General features: G+C 38.1%; 1 protein-coding gene across 2 annotated transcripts in view; it reads left to right on the top strand.

Annotated features, from left to right (window-relative positions):
• Positions 1 to 21,143, top strand: part of SPATS2 (spermatogenesis associated serine rich 2) — a 155,537-nt gene that overhangs the window by 63,621 nt on the left and 70,773 nt on the right. For both annotated transcript variants that reach the window (XM_064284268.1, XM_064284269.1), the window contains one exon: positions 19,076 to 19,338. In XM_064284268.1, the coding sequence (XP_064140338.1) occupies positions 19,314 to 19,338 (25 nt within the window). In that variant the 5' untranslated portion in view covers positions 19,076 to 19,313. The remainder of the gene's footprint in view (positions 1 to 19,075; positions 19,339 to 21,143) is intronic.

The raw sequence follows: 21,143 nt of genomic DNA, 5'->3' as shown, positions 1-21,143 counted from the left end.
AATTGAAGAAATGTTGATTTAATGTTTAGTTTGTGTATTAATTTCTGGCTTGGGCATCTTTAAGCTATGTGTATATGTTTGGTTCAAGTTAGCTCATTAAAAATATTTAATCATCTGCCCTTTTATCTGACATCAGCAATAAAAAACAATTATTTTGAAAGCAATAGATACATATAATATTTTTATGATTGTACAGATGTGATCTTGTAAAAAAAAAAAAAAACCCGTTTTGGGTCAGAAAAACTTTCTGTCCAATGTAGATTTTTAGTCTAATATGGAAATGTAGAATTTGTCTATTTTATTGGTGGGTGTAATTAACAAAAGTAGTTCAGACAAAAGAATCTAAGCTTTTCTGGATTGATGAAACTTCTGTTCTTGAGACAGTGCTTTATTTACACTATGTATCAAGAAAAAACAGTTGGAAATATTTCAAAAAATTCTTTTAAGTACTATCACTGAGAGTCCTTTAATGCTTTTGATAAATAGGCTTAAAGAACCTGGTTAAAAAAACAGTACCCGAATTCTATTCAAATGGACGCTTGTGTGTAACATCAATTTTGTTGTTTTCCTGAGAAGCTGAAAGTTCAAATACAGTGCTTTAGAGAAAGTTTAATTCTGAAGGCAAGTTTATTAACAAGAGCATTTTTTTTCTATTTTGTATCAAAAGAACTCAGTTCAGTGATACTAAGACCTTGGTTCTTGAGCCCAGTGTAACCCTTGCAGCAGCTACCTGTACTTCCAAGACCTCCATTGTATGAACCAGACTGTACCAGGGTAGAGTGATCATGCTGCCCTTTTGGTTAATGGTAACGGCTGATATGGTGCCATAGGCTTTTAAGTACAGCAATCCCAGCTCTGGTCAATTTGATTTCTCTTTTGCCATTATAATACGTAGACTTACTGATAATTTTCACTTTTCCTGCCTAGCAGATAGTAGTAGTTTGCCTAGAGTTATTGGAAGTCTTACCCAGTACTATCAGATCTTTTATATGTTAATTGAAAAAATTGGCTGAAGCAGGAAATGAAAAATGACACCACATTTTTTTTCACTTTAAAACAAGTAAATGTACATTTATTTACCGATTTTTTGTTGTATCTGCTAATTAGAGTTCTTCATCTTTTTGGTATTAATTAAACCCTGTGATCTGTTTTTTGCAACTTCTAATTATAGTTATTTGTAAGTGGAGTGAGAACTTAGAGACTGGAGAAGCGATATGAGTATAGACCCCTTGTAGATTTTATTTTTCTTTTATAAAGTATCTCACCTACACCTAAATTGATGACAACTTTTAAACTACTTAAATTTATTCAGTATTTCCAGAGCATCCACTTAGTTTTCAAAGAAAGCAACTTTTCTTAATAGTTCGTTTAATGCATTTAGCATTTCAATACAATTATATAATTGTAATTATGGTCACAATTGGCGTAAAATAAGTTTGAGAACAAATGCATTACACTCTTAGTAAATATAGTATAGTGGGAGCAGAAATGCCCCAGTGTACAAGAGTTTTCTGCTAGCTGCCCCAGTGTTCAGCCAGGGGTATCATGCTGAGGGGAATGGAGAGCATCTTAGTCATCTAGTGCTGCAATAACAGAAAAACAAATGGGTGGCTTTAACAAAGAGAAATTTATTCTCCCACAGTCTAGGAAGCTAGAAGTCTGGAATTCAGGGTGCCAGCTCCAGGGGAAGTCTTTCTCTGTCAGCTCTGCAGGAGGGTCTTTGTAACCAGTCTTCTCAGTCGAGGAGCTTCTCAGCACAGGGACCCCAGGTCCAAAGGACACGCTATTCTCCTAGCTCTTGGGTCTTGGTGGTATGTGGCCCCATGTCTCTGCTCACTTTTCTCTTTTATGTCTCGAAAGAGATTGATTTAAGACACAGCTCAATCTTGTAGATTGAGTCCTGCCTCATTAACATAACTGCTGCTAATCCCACCTCATTGACATCATAAAAACCCATTGCCTTAGAGTCAGTTTTGACTTACAACAACCCTATAGGACAGAGTAGAACTGCTCCATAGGGTTTCCAAGGAACGGCTGGTGGATTTGAACTGCCAGGCTTTTGGTTAGCAGCCAAACTCTTAACCACTATGCTAGAGGTAGGATTTACAATGTGTAGAAAAACCACATCAGATGACAAAACGGTGGCCATTTTCACAATACTGGGAATCATGGACTAGCCAAGTTGCCACACATTTTTGGGGGACATAATTCAATCCATGACAGAGAGTATCATTTAAACTTTTAAGTTGATTAAGAGGTAAAGGGACATCTTTATTTAATGTAGTTCTTTTCTTTTTTGGTATAAACTTTTTTTTTTTTTTTTTTAAGGTGTAACATACATAAAAAGAGCCCTGGTGGTGCAAATGGCTAAGTGCTTGGGTGGTTCCAACACACAGAGTGGCTCTGCAGGAGGAAAACCTGGTGATCTACTTCTGTAAAGATTAAACCCATTGCTGTTGAGGCAATTCCGACATAATAACCCTATAGGACAGAGTGAAACTGTCCCATAGGGTTTCCAAGGCTGTAATCTTTATGGAAGCAGACTGCCACATGTTCCTTCCAAGGAGTGGTTGGTGGGTTCAAACTGTCGACCTCTTCTTAGCAGCTGAGTGCTTAACCACTGTACCACCAAGGCTCCTTCCATAAAGATTACAGCCAGAAAAACCCTTTGGAGCAGATCTGCTCTGTCACATGGGGTTGCTATGAATCAAAATCCACCTGACAGAATCTAACTAGTATACATAAAGTAAAATGCAAACTCCTGGTGAATTTTTACATAATGAACCCACCCATGTAACCAGTATTTACATGATTATGATCATGATAATAGTCTAGGATCCTAGAGCCTCACTTGTGCCTTGGCCCAGTCTTTATCAATCCCCCCTTCAACTAGTATTCTGACTTCTATCACTATAGATTAGTTTTGCTTGTTTATGAATTTCATATAAACGGAATCATACAGCTGTACTCTTTAGTGTCTGACAGTTTTTGCTCATCATTGAGCAAAATATTATATAGAACATCCATGAACCCTCATCTATCCCAAGAAGTTTAATACTGAAGGTTGACAATAACTTACATGTTCTCCTTTCTGATGTCCCCTTTGTCTTTCAAGATAAATGCTATTCTAAATTTTTTCTGCTCTTTCCCTTGTCTTTTCAAAAAAATCTTATCAGATATATGTTGTCTAGTTTTAGTTGTATTTTAATTTTATAAAAAGAATATCATGCTGTATGTAGTTTGGGAGTTGATTTTTTTAAACTCAACATTTTTTGCTGAGATTCATCCATTTTGTTGCATATGGTTGTAAGGTGACTCATTTTCTCTGCTGTATAATATTTCATTTAGTGAATACTTCACAGTTCATTCAGTTCTCCTGTGACGACATTTGGGTTATTTTCATTCTTCTCATTATTATTGTTAAGAATAGTACGTGTTTTCTGGTGTGCCATGAGCAAGAATTTCTCATGATACTTAGGAGAGTAATTTTTGGGTGGTAGGATTGATAAATGTTCTACTTTACAAAATGGTAATGCCCATATTCAAAGAGAGTGTATATACCTACCAGCAATAAAGCAGAAATTCTTTTTGTTGTGGGAGAATTTTAAATTATGACTTCAATTTCTTTTAAAGATACAGGACTATTGAGATTTTCTATTTTTGTGTGCGCCTGCCTGGTAATTTATTAATCTGAATTTTCAAAGGTATTAGCATGAGATTATGTATACTGTTTTCTTATATTTTTAATGTCTGTAAGATCTATACTGAGCTTTAAAAAAATTCTTGATATTGGTATTTTGTGCTTTGAAAAAATATATATTTTGTTGTGTTTTGGGTGAAATTTATACACAGCAGATTACGTTCCCATTCAACAATTCCTATACAAATTGTTCAGTAACATTGGCTACATTCTTCACAATGTGTGAACATTCTCATTATTTCTGTTCTGGTAGTTCCGTTTCCAGTAATCTAGTTTCCCTGCCTACTTACCTTCTCATAATTGTTGAGTGTTTGGTCTCATATAGATGATTTTTTAAAGGAACACAGTACTTTAGAAAGGTGATATTCTTTTATGAGCCGACCTGTTACTTAGCTAAAAGGTGACCTTAGGGAATAGTTTTGGTTGAAGGTTTAGAGAGTATCTCCAGCCAGTAGTCTTGGGGAATCCTCTGGTCTCAGGTGGTCCAGTAAGTCTGGATTTTTTAAGAACTTGAGGTTCTTTTCCACATATTTCTCCCACTATATCAGTATCTATCTGTTGCGGCCCTGATCAGAACCAAAATAACCCAAACCTGTTGCCGTTGAGTTGTTTCCGACTCATAGCAACCCTGTAGGACAGAGTAGAACCACCCCATAGAGTTTCCAAGGAGCGCCTGGTGGATTTGAACTGCCAACCTTTTGGTTAGCAGTGGTAACACTTAACCACTATGCCTCCACGGTTTCCCTGATGAGAACAGTTGATAGTAATAGCTGGGCCCATCTAGTTCTTCTGGTCTCGGGGTAGATGAGGCCGTGGCTCCTGTAAACTATTAGTCCTGTAGACTAGTTTCTTCTCTGAGTCCTGAGTTTTCTCCTTTCTCTTTTATTCCAGATGAATAGAGACCAATAGTTTTGTCTTAGATGGCCGCACACAGGTTTTTTTTTTTTTTATAATAATTTTTACTGAGCTTTAAGTGAACGTTTACAAATCAAGTCAGTCTGTCACATATAAGCTTATATACACCTTACTCCCACTTACTCTCCCCCTAATGAGTCAGCCCTTCCAGTCTCTCCTTTCATGACAATTTTGCCAGTTTCTAACCCTCTGTACCCTCCCATCTCCCCTCCAGACAGGAGATGCCAACACAGTCTCAAGTGTGTCCACCTGATACAAGTAGCTCACTCTTCATCAGCATCTCTCTCCTACCCATTGTCCAGTCTCTTCCATGTCTGATGAGTTGTCTTTGGGAATGGTTCCTGTCCTGGGCCAACAGAATGTTTGGGGACCATGACTGCCAGGATTCCTCTAGTCTCAGTCAGACCATTTAGTGTGGTCTTTTTATGAGAATTTGGGGTCTGCATCCCACTGATCTCCTGCTCCCTCAGGGGTTCTCTGTTGTGCTCCCTGTCAGGGCAGTCATCGGTTATGGCCGGGCACCATGTAGTTCTTCTGGTCTCAGGATGATGTAAGTCTCTGGTTCCTGTGGCCCTTTCTGTCTCTTGGGCTAATAGTTATCGTGTGACCTTGGTGTTCTTCATTCTCCTTTGATCCAGGTGGGTTGAGACCAATTGATGCATCTTAGATGGCCGCTTGTTAGCATTTAGGACCCCAGACGCCACATTTCAAAGTGGGATGCAGAATGTTTTCATAATAGAATTATTTTGCCAATTGACTTAGAAGTCCCCTTAAGCCATAGTCCCCAAACCCCTGCCCTTGCTCTGCTGACCTTTGAAGCATTCATTTTATCCCGGAAACTTCTTTGCTTTTGGTCCAGTCCAGTTGAGCTGACCTTCCGTGTATTGAGTATTGTCCTTCCCTTGACCTAAAGTAGTTCTTATCTACTAACTAAACAGTAAATAACCCTCTCCCACCCTCCCTCCCTCCCCTCCTCGTAACCACAAAAGTATGTGTTCTTCTCAGTTTGTACTATTTCTCAAGATCTTATAATAGTGGTCTTATACAATATTTGTCCTTTTGCCTCTGACTAATTTCGCTCAGCATAATGCCTCCCAGGTTCCTCCATGTCATGAAATGTTTCACCGATTCGTCACTGTTCTTTATCGATGCGTAATATTCCATTGTGTGACTATAGCACAATTTATTTAACCATTCATCCGTTGATGGACACCTTGGGCCGCACACAAGTTTTTAAGACATCAGACATTACTCACCAGACTAGGGTGTAGAACATAAACTTTGTGAACTATATTATATGTGCTTTTTTTTTCCCTTGATAAGTATTTCCAGAGATTACTTGTTGGGTCAAGAAATCAATCTTTTCTTTCATAAGTTTTTATCACAAGTATTCAACTGGAGCACCATCGTGAAAAATGGAGAAAACACTGAAGTTGTCAAGGATTTCATTTTGCTTGGATCCACAATCAACACCCATGGGAGCAGCGGTCAAAAAATCAAATGACGTATTGCATTAGGCGTATCTGCCGCAAAAGACCTCTTTAAAGTGTTCAAAAGCAAAAATGTCACTTTGAGGACTGAGATATGCCTGACCTAGGCCATGGCATTTTCAGTTGTTTCATATGCTTGTGTAAGCTGGACAATGAATAAGGAAGATCAAAAAAGAATTGATACCTTGAATTATGGTGTTGACAAGGAATACTGAATATACAGTACCATGGACTGCTAGAAGAATGAAGAAACCTGTCTTGGAAGAAGTACAGCCAGAATGCTTCTTAGAAGTGAGGATGGCCAGACTTCATCTCACATATTTTGGACATGTTATCAGTAGGGACCAGTCTTTGGAGAAGGGTGTCATGCCTGGTAGAGGATCAGGGAAAAAGAGGAAGACCCTCAGTGGGATGGGTTGACACAGTGGCTGCAACAATGGGCTTAAACATAGCAACAATTATGGATTGAATTGTGTTCCCCCAAAATATGTGTCGACTTAGTTAGGCCATGATTCCCAGTGTTGTGTGATTGTTCACCATTTTGTCATCTGATGTGATTTTCCTCAGTGTTATAAATCCTACCTCTATGATGTTAATGAAGCAGGATTAGAGGCAGTTACGTTAATGAGGCAGGACTCAAATCTACAAGATTAGGTTGTATTTTGAGTCAGTCTCTTTTGAGATATAAAAGAGAGAAGTGAGCAGAGAAATGAGGATCTCATACGACCGGGAAAGTAGTGCCAGGAGCAGAGCATGTCCTTTGGACCCGGGGTCCCTGCATTGAGAAGGTCCTAGACCAGGGGAATACTGATGACAAGGACCTTCCTCCAGAGTCAGAGAGAAAGCCTTCCCCTGGAGCTGGTACTCTGAATTTGGACTTCCAGCTTCCTAAACTGTGAGAGAGTAAATTTCTCTTTGTTAAAGCCATCCACTTGTGGTATTTCTGTTATAGCAGCACTAAATAACTAAGACAGATTGTGAGGATGGCTCAGTGTTTTGTTCTATGGTACATAGAGTCGTGAGTGGGAGCCGAAACAGTAACATTGGCACAGAGTAGATTCATGTCAGACACTTATTAAGCAGTTAATAATATTTTTAAGTTAACGGGTAGTAGAAATAGCTTTTCAGTATGCGTGCGTCTCCCTATTTATGGGTAGAATCAGTGAATAAAGTTACTTTTAATTGCCTTGTTTTGTTTGCCTAATAACTACTTAGATTCCCTTGAGCTGCTTGCTCATCTGTGCTGTGGAGAAGTGGGAGGAATGGAGTTCATACGTGTGAGAGGCGGATATGGAGTGATTAGTATTGTTAAAACCATTACTGAAGAATTGTACAGCTGAAGATAATTTGTCTTGGTTGGGTTTGGCTTGCAGCCACCTGCTTGAGGAGGGTACAGATAGCTCTAACCACCCAGCTAGAAGTGAAATAGGAGGAGACAAGCAAATATGTATTCCTTCTCTGCTCTTTTTGAGCCCCCTCTACTCCCACACTTACAGCTGCCACTGGTGACTAATGTTAAGCAATGGGGGGGGCCTCTGTGTTTTTTTTTTTTCCCCCAGTTCTGACGCATGGCAACCCCATGTGTTAAAAGGCCCTGCGTTTTTTAATAGTAGTAATGAAGAATTGTGGAATCATATGGCCTCTGATTTTCCACTTAGAATATATTTTAAATTTCCAGAAATTCAATGTTGTTCCAGTTTGGGGCTTTTATTAAAAAAGAAAAAACTTGTTGATTTTTCTAAATGAAATTTCCATATTCCAAAGTAAAATTTATGGTGATCAAGTCTTATAATTATGGGAGTTTTTAGATTACTGTGGCGTATGGAGTAGTTGGTTCTTTTTCTAACATCTAAAATTGGAAGCTCAAGTTGTGGATTTGAGACCTTCTGAGTTGTTCCTCCTCCATTAACAAACTCACTGCCGCCTAAGTTTCCTGTCCTTTCAGGTTGCTATTATCAGTTCAATCACATATAGATCGTTTTTATTTTTAATTTTTTTCCCCCAGATATTCTTATTACGGAAGGTGAGGATTTAGTTTTCTTATGCTTTCTATTCTCCGCACCCTCCACCCTTTCTCTTGTTCTGTTATTCTATTGTTAGGTAGATTTTGTAATAATCTATATTTTAAATTTAGAGTAACTGTAAGTACGTTTGTGTATAAGTCAGTTACCCTCTTATTTGTTAGTGTGCCAGGTCCTTACAATGCCTGCCAATGTGAAAAGTTCATGTACCCTAGGGCTTGAAAATTATACCCTCTATATCTTTAAAGTTCTTTGGATCCCTCTGATTTCCTAATTGCATATTATCTAAATTTAATGCAGTTGCCATTCTAAAGCTCCAACAACACCTGTGATTATGACCTGTTCCTAGTAATCCGTAGTCTTGGCAAAGTTCCCATTCGTTAAGAAATTTGTATAATCTATAATTCTTGAACCTTTTAATTTTAGAGGACACATCCTTCATTGCAGCTCATAGCAAACAGTATTTACTGAATCATTGTCAATAAATGTCAGGCATTGTTCTAAGTGCTACAGCTATATGAACTCATTTAAATCATGCAACAACCCTTTGCAGGAGGTGCTAGTATTATTTATATTTTACAAATGAAGAAACTGAGACAGAGAAGTTAAGTAGCTTGCTTGAAGTCATCTGGGAACTGGTGGAGCTGGGATTGAAACCCAGGCAGCCTAGCTTTGATGTTCTCACTTATCCACTATACTACACTGCATGTATAATAATGATAAACCATATTCAGCTACCCCTCTCAGTAGAGTGTATGCTTTGGTTTAGTTATACACTTGTGGTGATGGGTTTACACTAATTCATGTTTACCATTTCTCATCCCTTTTTAGCCCATGTTCCCATTCTGATAAACATAAAAACCTCTTTTATTGTGGTTTGAAATGAAAATTAAATATAACAATAATAAACTCAAAGTAATAGATTTTAAAACACTGTAATTGATTTTTTGGCTGTGAAGCCAATCTTGGAAACCCTGGTGGTGTAGTGGTTAAGTGCTACAGCTGCTAACCAAAGGGTCAGCAGTTCAAATCCACCAGGCGCTCCTCGGAAACTCTATGGGGCAGTTCTACTCTGTCCTATAGGGTCGCTATGGGTTGGAATCGACTCGATGGCACAGGGTTTGGTTTGGTTTTTATTTATGAGGATGCTCATCTGCACATTTCTTGTGATGTCTTTGTCTGGCTTCAGTATTAGGGTAATATGGGCTGTATTAGTTTTCTGTTGCTGACGTACAAATTACCACAAATTCAGCAGCTTAAAACAACACCCATTCATTATCTCACAGTTTCTGTGAGTCAGATGTCAGCTGGTTCTCTGCTCAGAGCCTCATAAGGCTGAAATCAAGGTGTTGGTAGGGCTGCGTTCCTTTTTGGAGGTGGTAGGGGACCTGGTGGTGCAGTGGTTATGCGCTCTGCTGCAAACTGAAGGATTTGCAGTTTGAATCCATCAGCCATTCCTATGTCCAGTAGATTCACTATGAGTCAGAATCGACTCTAGGGCAGTGGGTTTAGGTTTTTCTTTGTTTGTTTGTAACGGGAGAACCCATTTCCAGGTTCATTCAGGTTCTGAATGGGAAGAGTTCAGTATCATGCAGTTGTAGTACTGATGTTCCTGTTTCCTTTCTGGCTTTTGGCTCAGTGTCATTCCAAATCTCTAGAGGCTGCCCTCATTCCCTGGCTTATGACCCCCTTCAAAGCCAGTAATGGCAGATTGAATCCCTGTCATGTTTCAGATCTCATTGACTTTCCCTTATGCCTCATCTCTCTGATGATTCTTTCTTAACTCCAACTGGAGAAATTTCTCCTCTTTTAAAGGGCTCATGTGATTGGATGGGGCCCACTTGGATAATCCAGGATAATAGCCCTATTTTAAGGTCTGTGACCTTAGTTACATCTTCAGAGACCCTTCACAGCAGTACCTAGAGTATGTTTGATTCAATAAACAGAGGACAGGGATTTCAGGGAGACGTCATTAAAACTTTGCCTATCACACGGGCCTCAGAGAGTTAATTTGGAAATGTTCTATTTTCTGAGAGAGTTTGTAGAGAATTAGTAGTATTTCTCCTGGCCTTAAAAAAGAAAAAAAAATTTTTTTTTCTTTTTTTATGCTTTTCTTTAAAGGAAGGTTTTTAATCAGTAATTCAATTTCTTGATATAAGTCTATTCGAATTTCCCGTTTTATGATTTAGTTTTGGTAATTTGTATTTTTATAGGAATTCCATCAGAGTTGGAATTTTTCGCATGAAGTTGTTCATAGTATTTCTTTATGCTCCTTTTAATTTTTGTAGGGTCTGTAGTGATGTCCTTTGTTTCATTCTTAATTTTGGTAATTGTGTCTTCTCTTTTTTATTCTGGGAAGTTTATCTAGAGGTTTGTCAAATTTTTTGAAAATCTTTTTAAAGGACCAGCTTTGGCTTCATTGCATTATTGTTTTTACATTTTCTCTTTAATCGATTTCTTCTTTATTCTGTATTTCCTTGCTTCTGTGTGCTTTGGGATTAGTTGGTTCTTTTCTAACATCTTAAATTGGAAACTGAAGTTATGGATTTGAGATCTTCTGCACTATAAGTATTTAAAGCACTTCTAAGCACTGCTTTAGCTGTATCTTATAAATTTTAATATGTTGTGTTTTCATTTTTTTTTTCAGTTCAAAATATTTTCTATTGTGATTTTTTTCTCTTTGACCTATGGGTTATTTAGAAGTATGTTGTATAATTTCCCAGACTTCTTTCTGCTTTTTGTAATTTCAGAATTTTTAATTTAATTCTGTTGTTGTTGGAGGCCCTCTGTTTGTATGATTGCAGTCTTTTTAAAATTATTAAGAATTTTTTGTGGCCTCTTGCAAGGTTTGGCAAACTTTTTCTATTTAAAGGGCCAGATAGTAAATATTTTAGGCTTTGCAGATTGTATGGTCTTTGTTGCAACTACTCATCTCTGCTATTTTATCACAAAAGCAGCCACAAACCATACATAAACCAATGGACTTAACTGTGTTTCAACTTTATAAAAATAGTGGAGTCAGATTTGGCCCTCAGGCCATAGTTCGCTGATCCTTGATCTAGCATGTGATCTATCCTAAAGAATGTTCCATGTGTGCTTTAAAAGAATGTATATTCTTATTGATGGAATATTCTTGCTGATTTTCTGTCTGGGTTTTTAATTATTGGGAGTAGAGGATTGAAGTCATGAACTCTTATTGTTGAACTGTTCTGTCCATTTTTGCACCATGTAGTTTAGGTCCCTTTTAGGGGCATGTGTGTGTATTTATTTATAATTGTTCTAGCTTCCTAATGTCATAACCCTTTTGTCATAATGTTATATCTCTCTGTCTCTAGTAATATTTTTTGTCTTAAAATCTTTTTTGTCTGATATTAATATAGCTACTCCAGTTCTGTTATTGGTTTGCATGGTACATCTTTTTTCATCATTTTGCTTTTAGCTTCTTTGTGAATCTGTAGAGTGTCTCTTATAGACAGCATATAGTTGGATCTTGTTTTAAGTAGATTCTTTAATCCATTCATATTTTAATGTGATTTCTGAAATAGTTGGATTTACCCCTGCCATTATGATACTTTTTTTGTTTAATGTCTTTTTTTTTTTTTTTCATTGTGCTTTAGGTGAAATTTTACAGCTCAAGTTAATTTCTCATACAAAAATTTATACACGTATTGTTATGTGACACTAGTTGCAATCCTTATAATGTGACAGCGTACTCCCACTTTCCACACCGGGTTTCCCGTGTCCATCCAGCCAGTTCCTGTCCCTTTCTGCCTTCTCATCTTGCCACCGTACAGAAGCCATCCATTTAGTCTCGTGTATCTGCTTGAACTAAGAAGCACACTCTTCACGGGTATTATTTTATGTTTTATAGTCCAGTCTAATCTTTGTCTGAAGAGTGGGTTTCAGGAATGGTTTTAGTTCTGGGTTAACGGAGCATCTGGGGGCCGTATCTTCAAGGGTTCCTCCAGTCTCAGTCAGACCACTGAGTCTGGTCTTTTTACAAGAATTTGAGTTCTGCTCCACACTTTCTCCCACTCTGTTGGGAACAGTGCTGCAGTGAACATTGGTATGCATGTATCTATTTTTGTGAAGGCTCTTATTTACCTAGGATATATTCCAAGAAGTGGTGTCAAGTACTTTATCTTCAGTCTCACTAATTCTGACTTCCATTGCTTTAATTTTGCTCCTGTGACTTTCTATCGAGTTGTCTAATCCTGAAATTTTATTAAGTCTTTTGCATTTCTGTTTGCTCTCTATGTATTCTTGCAGCCTTTTAAATTTGTCATTTTGCTCTTATATAACCTTCTTAAATTCCTCTATTGCTTTGTCTGTGTATTCCTTGGCTTGGTCTGAGTTTTGTCTGATCTCTTGAAGAGCTCTGTATATTAATCTTTTCAATTCTACTTCTGGTAATTCCAAAATTTTCTCTTCCTCCGAGAGGTTTCCCGGTTCTTTGTTTTGGTTGCTGGCCGATGCCATCATGGTCTGCCTCTTTGTGTGATTTGATATTGACTGTTGTTTCTGAGCCATCAATAAGTTATTATATTTACTTATCTATGTTTGCTTACTGTATCCTAGCTTCTTTGATATGCCCAAATAAGCTGGTTGTGTGAGCTAGTTTGTTTATTTGTGCCTTTGAAGCGCTCACGTCCTGTCACCAGGTGGTTAGAGCTGCTACTAGGTATGTGAGCCCAGGAATTCGTTTCCTTTTCTTGTATGGATTCAGCTTAGGTATCCAGGTTGTCAGTCACTGAGTATGTGGCACAGGCTCTCACCTACAGTCCTAGATGGGCAGGACTATGTAGGGGTGATTGGAGCAGGCAAAGATACCTGGTTGCAGTAGGGGGTTATGTGATGAGCAAGATAGGCGGCTGATGGCTGCGTGGGTGGAAGGTGTGTCTCTATTCCATAGAGCGCATAGGTGGGTGGGTTTTGCAGCCGGACTTTGGGCACCCAGTGCTGTTGACTGTAAGGACTGGGAGGCATCACTTATTCTCGGATCCCTGTTGTGGGTGGCTAGGTGGAGTGAGTGGAGCCACCAGTCCTCAGGCCTCTGATGTGGGTAGGTGAAGACGTTGCTTAATGGGCAAGGTGGTGTCAAATGTCACAATCTGCCACTCCCCCTCAGATGTTGCAGTTGAAATAGGCTTCAGGTATATACCTTGTTGTACTATGCTAATGAGGGCCTACACTGTTGAAATGAGCCCACTTTATTTTATTTTTTTTAAAGGGGCTGTGCCTGCCCTGAGGTCCCGGCTAAAGGGAGCTGGCAGATTATTTTTTCCTGTTTGTTTATTTATTCCCTCTTCAAAGCCAGGAGAGTGGCTCAGGGCACATAAATGGGCCCACTTCCAGCCTAGGGGGTGCACAGTCACTGAAGCCGGACTAGGACCTCAGCAGAATGGGGAGTAGGTGGATGAAGGTGAGAGAAGCACTTCCCAGAGGGGGAAGCGTTATTTTGATCCTACGTAGTAGGTTAGACGCTTACACTTAATTTTCACAGATTCAGCACTGCTTCCCCCTAGCTCTGGAGGCTTGTGAAGAATCTCTGCTGCTTGATTTCTGCGATGTGCAAATGCGCAAATGCGTCCCAAACCCTACTGCTTTTCTCAGCCTGCTCATTTCAGCCCATCCAGCCTGCGGGGTGCTGGCCAGGTTAGATCTGGCAAATTCTTGCTGCTTCTGAACTGTCTGTCCCTCTCCCTCCTGCTCAGTCTGACTCCTCAGCTTTGTCTTTGATATTCGGGTCTCCTAGATTGTCATATATAATTGATTCACTTGTTTTTTCAGGTCTCTTTTATAAGAGGGACCAGAGAAAGCATCTGACTATTCCACCATCTTGGCTCTGCCTGCTCCTCTCATGTCTTTTTTGTTTCCTGTTCTTCCCTTTATTGTCTTATTTTGTGTTAAACAGATATTTTTTAGTGTATAATTTTAATTCTTTTGTTGTTTTCCTTTTTTTTGCTTGTTTTTACTCTTTTTTGAGTTAATTTCTTAGTGGCTCCTCTGGACCTTAAAATATACACCCTAATTTACGACAAATCTACTTTAGATTAATATTATTTAGGTTCTAGTGTAATATAGAAACTTTGCTGCAATAAAGCTCCTTCATTCCCCCCTCCTTTGTGCAATTATTATCATATATGATCTGTATTTGTTACAAACCTAATAATGTAAGTAAAAAAAAAATTATTATTGTTGCGTTATGTAATCTTATGTGTTTTAAAGAATTTAAGAGAAGAAAATTAAAAAAAAATTGTACAATTTTTTTTTGTATTTACCCATATATTTACTTTTTTTCTGGTTTTCTTTCTTTGTGGGGATTCAAGTTACTGTCTGGTGTTATTTCCATTAAGCCTAAAGGACTTCCTTTAGTATTTCTTGTAAATAAGGTCTGCTAGTAATGGATTCTCACAGTTTTGGTTTTTTGGAGATGTTTTTATTTCACCTTTATTTTTGAAGGATAATTTTGCTGGATATAGAATTCTTACTTGACAGTTTTTTCTTTTAGCACTTTGAATACGTGTGCTTAATAACTTGCTTAGACTAAATCTTTGAAATCTCTTTCTCCTGGTGTGTGGTTGTTGAAGTCTTTGCTGTTTTTGTTTTTTTAAATTTTTGTTATTTTTAAGCCTGATTTCCTGGATCACGTGTGTTTCTTCTACTTTAGTGGTCTCTTAATGATTGCTCAAAGGTTGTGCTGAAGTGCCTCAAGCCATTAAGACTTCATCTTCTGTGATAGACCTTTGTGTGTGTTGGGGAGCTTCTTCAAAGTTCAGACCTTTAAGTCTTTCCTAGCTTTTACTTTCCACTGGGCTGTTTTACATCTTTTCTGCATGTGTATGTAAGTTCATGGTCAGTGAGGGATGTTTGGGTAGTTTGGGCCCTCTCCAGTCTCTCCTGCATGGATACATGGAGCACTTATCAAGGTCCCTTATAGTCTCATTTCCAGATTTCCCTTTTAAATTTCTGTCTAGCCTTCTGGTCCATTGCTTGCACCAACCATGATCACAATTTTGGGCTTGCTGAACCTTTGGTCTTCCTTGTTTGCTACCAAGATGACTGATGTTACTGACAATGCTGCTGGGTGTGAGGTTTTTCTGTGCTTTACTCCACATCAAGTCAGCCTTTCTGGCAGTAAAACTGGTGGCTTCCTTGGCTTGAGAGTACTACCTTCCCACCAGCTTAGGGTTGAGTGTGTGATGGGAGTAGCTTCAGGCAGTAATGTCACAGAATCTCTAGTCAGGTTCATTCCATTTTGAACCCCTGCTGAGAATTTGCATTTCCAGTAAGTTCTCTCTTGGGAATTTGCATTTCTAACAAGGTCCTGAGAAGTTATACTTTAGAATCATCTGGGGATCTTGTTAAAATGTAGATTCTGATTCAGTATATCTGGGGTAGAAATGCAGATTCCCAGCAGGGAACTTGTTAGACATGCAAATTCTCATCAGGGGCTCAAAGGAGAACTGGTTCAAAGCCCTGCAGAATCTCACTATTCTTACCCAAAGCTCCTTAGTTTTTTTCATCAGTAACTGTAGAGAAAGTAACATTTAAACAAAAACTTGAAGAATGTGAGGAAGTATGCCATGTAGATACCTAGGGGAAGAAGCTTCCTGACAAAGGGAGCACCTTAAGGGTCCTAAGGTAAGAACCTATCTTGAGTGTAAAAGGGATGGTAAAAGAAACCTGTATGATTGGAGTGGAGTACCTGAGGGTAATGGAATGGTAGTAGGAAATGAGGTCAAAGAGGTAAAGAGGGGATGGAAGCAGAGTGTTAGAAAAGATATGATCTTTTGGCCCACTGTAAGGACTTTGACTTTGAGTAAAATAGGATGCTGCTGAAGGGCTTTGAACAATAGAGGCGGGACACGATCTGTCTTATAATTTTGAAAGCAGCCACGGTGAGGTAGAACCTGGAGAGTGGCATAATAAATGACTCGGGATGCTAGTTGGGAGACTATTACAGTAATGAGTACAGCACTACAGGTGAGAAATGTGTGGCCTAGATGAGGGTGGTATTAGTGGAAATGGTCTGGTTTTGGATGTATTTTAAAGATAACACAAATAGGACTTCCTGTGGTGGATTAGAAATGAGGAGTCAAGACATTCAGGTCTTTATTTCAAGGGAAATTTCCTATAAATTATCTGTGAATGTCTTGTCTTTTCCCTTTATTGAGTCATATATTTTAGGTACTTCAGTTATGCTTAAATTGAATTGATTTTATACTCTAATACTATCTATTTTTTCGTTTAATCTTTTTTTTCTTCCGAAGACTTTCCTCCACTTGATTTATTCTATTTTCATGTGTGTCTGTTCTGTTTCTTACTTATTACTGGGTCCTTAATGGTCATGGTTTGTTTTCAGTTTTTCAGCTTTGCAATCTGTTTTCTTTTCATTCTATCTTTATTATTTATTTTCTAGTTTTTATCACTATCAAATCCTTCTTTGAAATATTCAAATAAGTATTTGAAGTATTCAAATAAATATTCAAGGAGAAATCTCTTTTTGTCTTTTGGGGGGTTATATCATCTTCCAGATTGGATTATTCATCTGTTGCGTATTACTTTCTTCTCTCTGACTCTCTCTCTTAATTAGGAATTTTGATAGTTTCTGTGTCATTTGTCTTTATTTTCCTTACGTTTTCTGTGGACAGGTCTGTTCACCTTTTGTTTGTAGCTACAGAGTGTAGATGAAATATCCTTGGTGTGGTTCCCACCTTAGTTGAGACCTATCCCTACCCACCCCTGCTCAGCAACTATGGATTAGGAGTTGGGTGTTGCTTTCATCGTCTTATTTAAGCAGAGAGCATAAGGGTAGAGAAGGGCTTGCCAGTGAAGAGTTTAGTTCTTTTTAGTCATTTGAATTCTGTTTGTTCTTTTAAAATCTCATAAAATGTCTTCTACTGGGGCCCACTATCAGGGGTGTATTCCATGTATTCCCATAGGCTTTGACTGGTGGTCTCAGTTTGGCTCCCTAATGCTCTGGAAGATAATAAGCCCTAGAGGCTCATCCTGCCTTTCCTGAGGTTTCACAGTGGTTTGTAGGGGTCCTATTCTTGATGGATTTTTCTTAACTTTCCCGGGTCTACGTATTCATCCCTTCATTCCCCTTTCTCCACATTGGAAAGCATTTTATACAAGGTTACTCCACTTTCCTTCGTGGGCTGCATTTTGTAAAAAGTGTTTCCTATCAGTTGTCCCTGGCGCCCTGGTGGTGCAGTGGTTAAGAGCTCAGCTACTAACAAAAAGGTCAGCAGTTTGAATCCACCAGACACTCCTTGGAAACCCTATGGGGCAGTTCTACTCTGTCCTATAGGGTTACCATGAGTCGGAATCAACTTGATGGCGGTGGCTTTGGTTTTTTTTTAGTATTAGGTGTTTAGGGATAAGAGTTCTGTGATCCTCATCATGTGTTCTTTACCCAGAAATCTTGGGCATGTATCTTTAAAATGCTTAGTAATATTAAAAAAATAACATTTGTGTCTTTACAACTTACAGAAGCCTTCTGCTGCATGGATTAATCCAAATTTTGATGTTTCAGTTCTTATTAAAATTTCTTTTGCGCCCTCCACGCCTCCCCCTCCCCCCCACCACCATTTTGAGGTGAGAAACCTGAAGAAAGATTAGCTAGAGGAGTTTTTAGAGGAAGAGAAAAGACCTTTTATTTGGACTGGAAGAGCACGTGGTAGGAAAGGTCTTAGGGAATGATAAATAATGAGAAGGATGACTTTAGGATAGAAAAAGAAAGTATTACTAGTATTTTAGATTGTGAAGCAGAGATTTGGGATAAAATATTTGAGATAGATATAAAAGATAAAAAGACTAAGGAAACATGCTTTTTGAACTAAGAAGATGGTCTCATTCTAAGATTAAAGTTTCTCAAAGTCAATAAATAGACAATAGATAAGTGGTAACTTTGATGAGGGGTAAGACAGTACACAGTACTGGCCAAGCCAGCACAGCTTGTCCTAGGCAAGGTCATGGAAGCTCCATAGACATATCCAAACTCCTGGAGGGACCAGATTACTGGGCTAAGGCCTGTGGGAACCATGGTCTTAGGGAACACCTAGCACAATTGGCATAACATAGTTTATAAAGAAAATGTTCTACATTCTGCTTTGTTAAATAGCATCTGGGGTCTAAAAAGCTTGTGAGAGACCATCTAAGATGCTCCACTGGTCTCACCCTTTCGAGAGCAAGGGAGAATGAAGAAAACCAAAGACACAAGGGCAAGATTAGTCTGAAGGACTAATGGACCACAAGTACCACAGCCTCCACCAGACTGAGTCCAGTACAACTAGATGGTGCCTGGCTACCACCACCGACTGCTCTGACAGGGATCATAATAGAGGGTCTTGGGCAGAGCTGGAAAGAAATGTAGAACAAAATTATAACTCGCAAAAAAAAAAAAAAAGACTTACTGGTCTGACAGGCTGGAGAAACCCCAAGAGTATGGCCCTCAGACACCCTTATAACTCAGTAACGAAGTCACTCCTGAGGTTCACCCTTCAGCCAAAGATTAGACGGGCCCATAAAACAAAATGAGACTAAAGGGCACACCAGCCCAGGGGCAAGGACGAGAAGGCAGGAGGAGACAGGAAAGCTGGTAATGGGGAACCCAAGGTCAAGAAGGGGAGAGTGTTTACATGTTGTGGGGTTGGCAACCAATGTCACAAAACAATATATGTATTGTTTAATGAGAACATAGTTTGCTGTGTAACCCTTCATCTAAAGTACATTAAAAATTTTAATTATAAAAAAAAAGTTTCTCCAGAAGAAAAATACTGCATTTTAATAGCTATGTTCTTTATAGAATCTTTTTTTTTTATCATTAGTTTTTTTTTTCCTAAAAGAAAAATACAAATATAAGACCTGTGTTTGTCTCTTAGAAATTTCTTACAGATTGCCATTGCTATAACATTGAATATGTGTTTGTGTTCTCCCTCCAGTATCTCCCTGGAAAAAGAGACATGAATGTCTGCAGTTATATTTCCTGACAAGAAGTTGATGTAAGAGAAGGCAAGAAATAACAGCTAGTGAACAGAATTTCGAACAACCAGGATTTTGTCACTTCAAACCACAGACTTCTGTTGCCCATTTTTAAAATCAGAGATAATATCAACACTCAACCCAGTCAAGGCAAAAGGATACTTTTCTTCTGTGTATTTCAAGCTCAAAGATACTGCAATGTCTAGGAAACAAAGCCAGAAAGGTAAGATTACATGTGGACGTACATTTTTAAAAGCATTGTTGTGGAGTAATGATCCCTATTTATATCGATGTATTTAAAAAACTGTTCTTTTAATAATGTTTTTGAATGATTCTACTTTACTTCACCCAGTACGGTAGTATTGATAGTTATAACTATGATTTTGTCTTTTTGTCACACTGCAATTAATTTTAAAAGAGTATAGAGCTCACAGCTTGGTTATTGCATCTTTAACCTTCCAAGTATTCTTTGTGGTATTGGATTGCAACTTTGTATACTGGTCTGGGAATTATTGATTACAGTAGTTATAAAATTCAGAAATGATTCTGCAATGGAACGCTCAATGTTAATATAACAATTGCTTTTCTACTATTGTAGGAGGCCTGGTGGTATAGTGGTTAAGAGTGCTGTTATCAAAAGGTCGTCAGTTCAAATCTACCAGCTGCTTCTTGGAAACCTTATGGGGCAATTCTGCTCTGTCCTATAGGGTTGTTACGAGTCACAATCGACTCGACAGTGATGGGTTTAGTTTTTTTTGTTTCTACTATTGTAAACTTACACAATTGGAATACACTTGCAGGAACGCCAAATTCATCTTGAAGATGCACTTGTTGGAGAAAGAACATATGTTAGAGGGTTCTGGTAGGAGATAACCTACTGCAGGATGTTATATATCCTGTGAGTCGACGTCTCCTAGGAGACAGGAAATGGAGTAAGAGTAAATGCTTCCAGTTCTTGTTTCCTTCTTTAGCTTTAGTTTTCCTTCCGGGACTGTTAAAGTAAAATACAAGGTATAGAGAGGCAGGAAATATCAAGAATTGTTACAGGGAGGCCAACAGTGACTGTATAAAATTCCTTTTTCGACTTCCCTAGAATAGCTGCGAAAATTTAAAGAGATAGCTTTAAACACTAATACCAGAACTGTTGTACAAAACTGGTACATATTTATTAAAAGAGTTCCCATACCTGTTTTGGCTTTTTTTCCCCTTGTTCAGTCTTCAAAGATAATGTTGTGTAATTCAAAACAAAGCTATAGGTCCAGGTCTCGTGTGTTGAATATGAGGGAAATGCTTTTAAACTTAATTTCGATTTGGCAGTTCAAAATCTCATTATGATAAGAAAATTATATACCAGAGCTTGCTGTGATTTTCAAAGCTGTAGTTTCGTTGTATAGTAAACTTATATAAAGAAAATCTGAGCTCCGAGGAATGGTTAGATTCCTATAGAAGCCAAACTGTTCCATGGAACGAGATTTATCAACTGAAAAGTTTTATCCTAAGATTGTCCCTGGTAGTCATCGTACTTCAGTTTGGTTTGTTTTCTAGTTGTGCTTGAAACATTGAACATCTGTTTTCCTACTGCAAATGGGAAATGCTATGATAAATATAGGATTCTAGACTAGAAAATAAAATAATTTTGTTTTAAAAGTTTAGCATTGAATTTTTCCTAAAAAAGTTAACTTGAGCAGATTGCTTTGACTTTTTTAAAACTAGAGAGCCTTTGTTTATTTTGTATCTGTGTTTTTCCAGAGCTGAAAAAAGGATAATTGCTTTTTGTAATTAGTATCTAATTACTAGAAAATGAATCTAGTTTTGGTTGGACTTAGACTGGATTTACACTTAGTTGAGAATAAGAAAAAAGTTTATCTGTTGTTACGACTTTCTCTGAAACAATATGCGTACGTGATATTTGAACCAAAAAAATATAAATTATTTGTAAAATTTTATCTCATTCATTCATTAACATGTTTAAAATTTCATTGCTTTTGGTTCTTTTAGTCTGATTATTCTGTAATTATACTGATTTTT

Source organism: Loxodonta africana, chromosome 4 (genome assembly GCF_030014295.1).
Source record: "Loxodonta africana isolate mLoxAfr1 chromosome 4, mLoxAfr1.hap2, whole genome shotgun sequence".
In the NCBI taxonomy this organism is placed as follows: Eukaryota; Metazoa; Chordata; class Mammalia; order Proboscidea; family Elephantidae; genus Loxodonta; species Loxodonta africana.
This window is presented reverse-complemented; position numbering and strand designations above follow the sequence as displayed.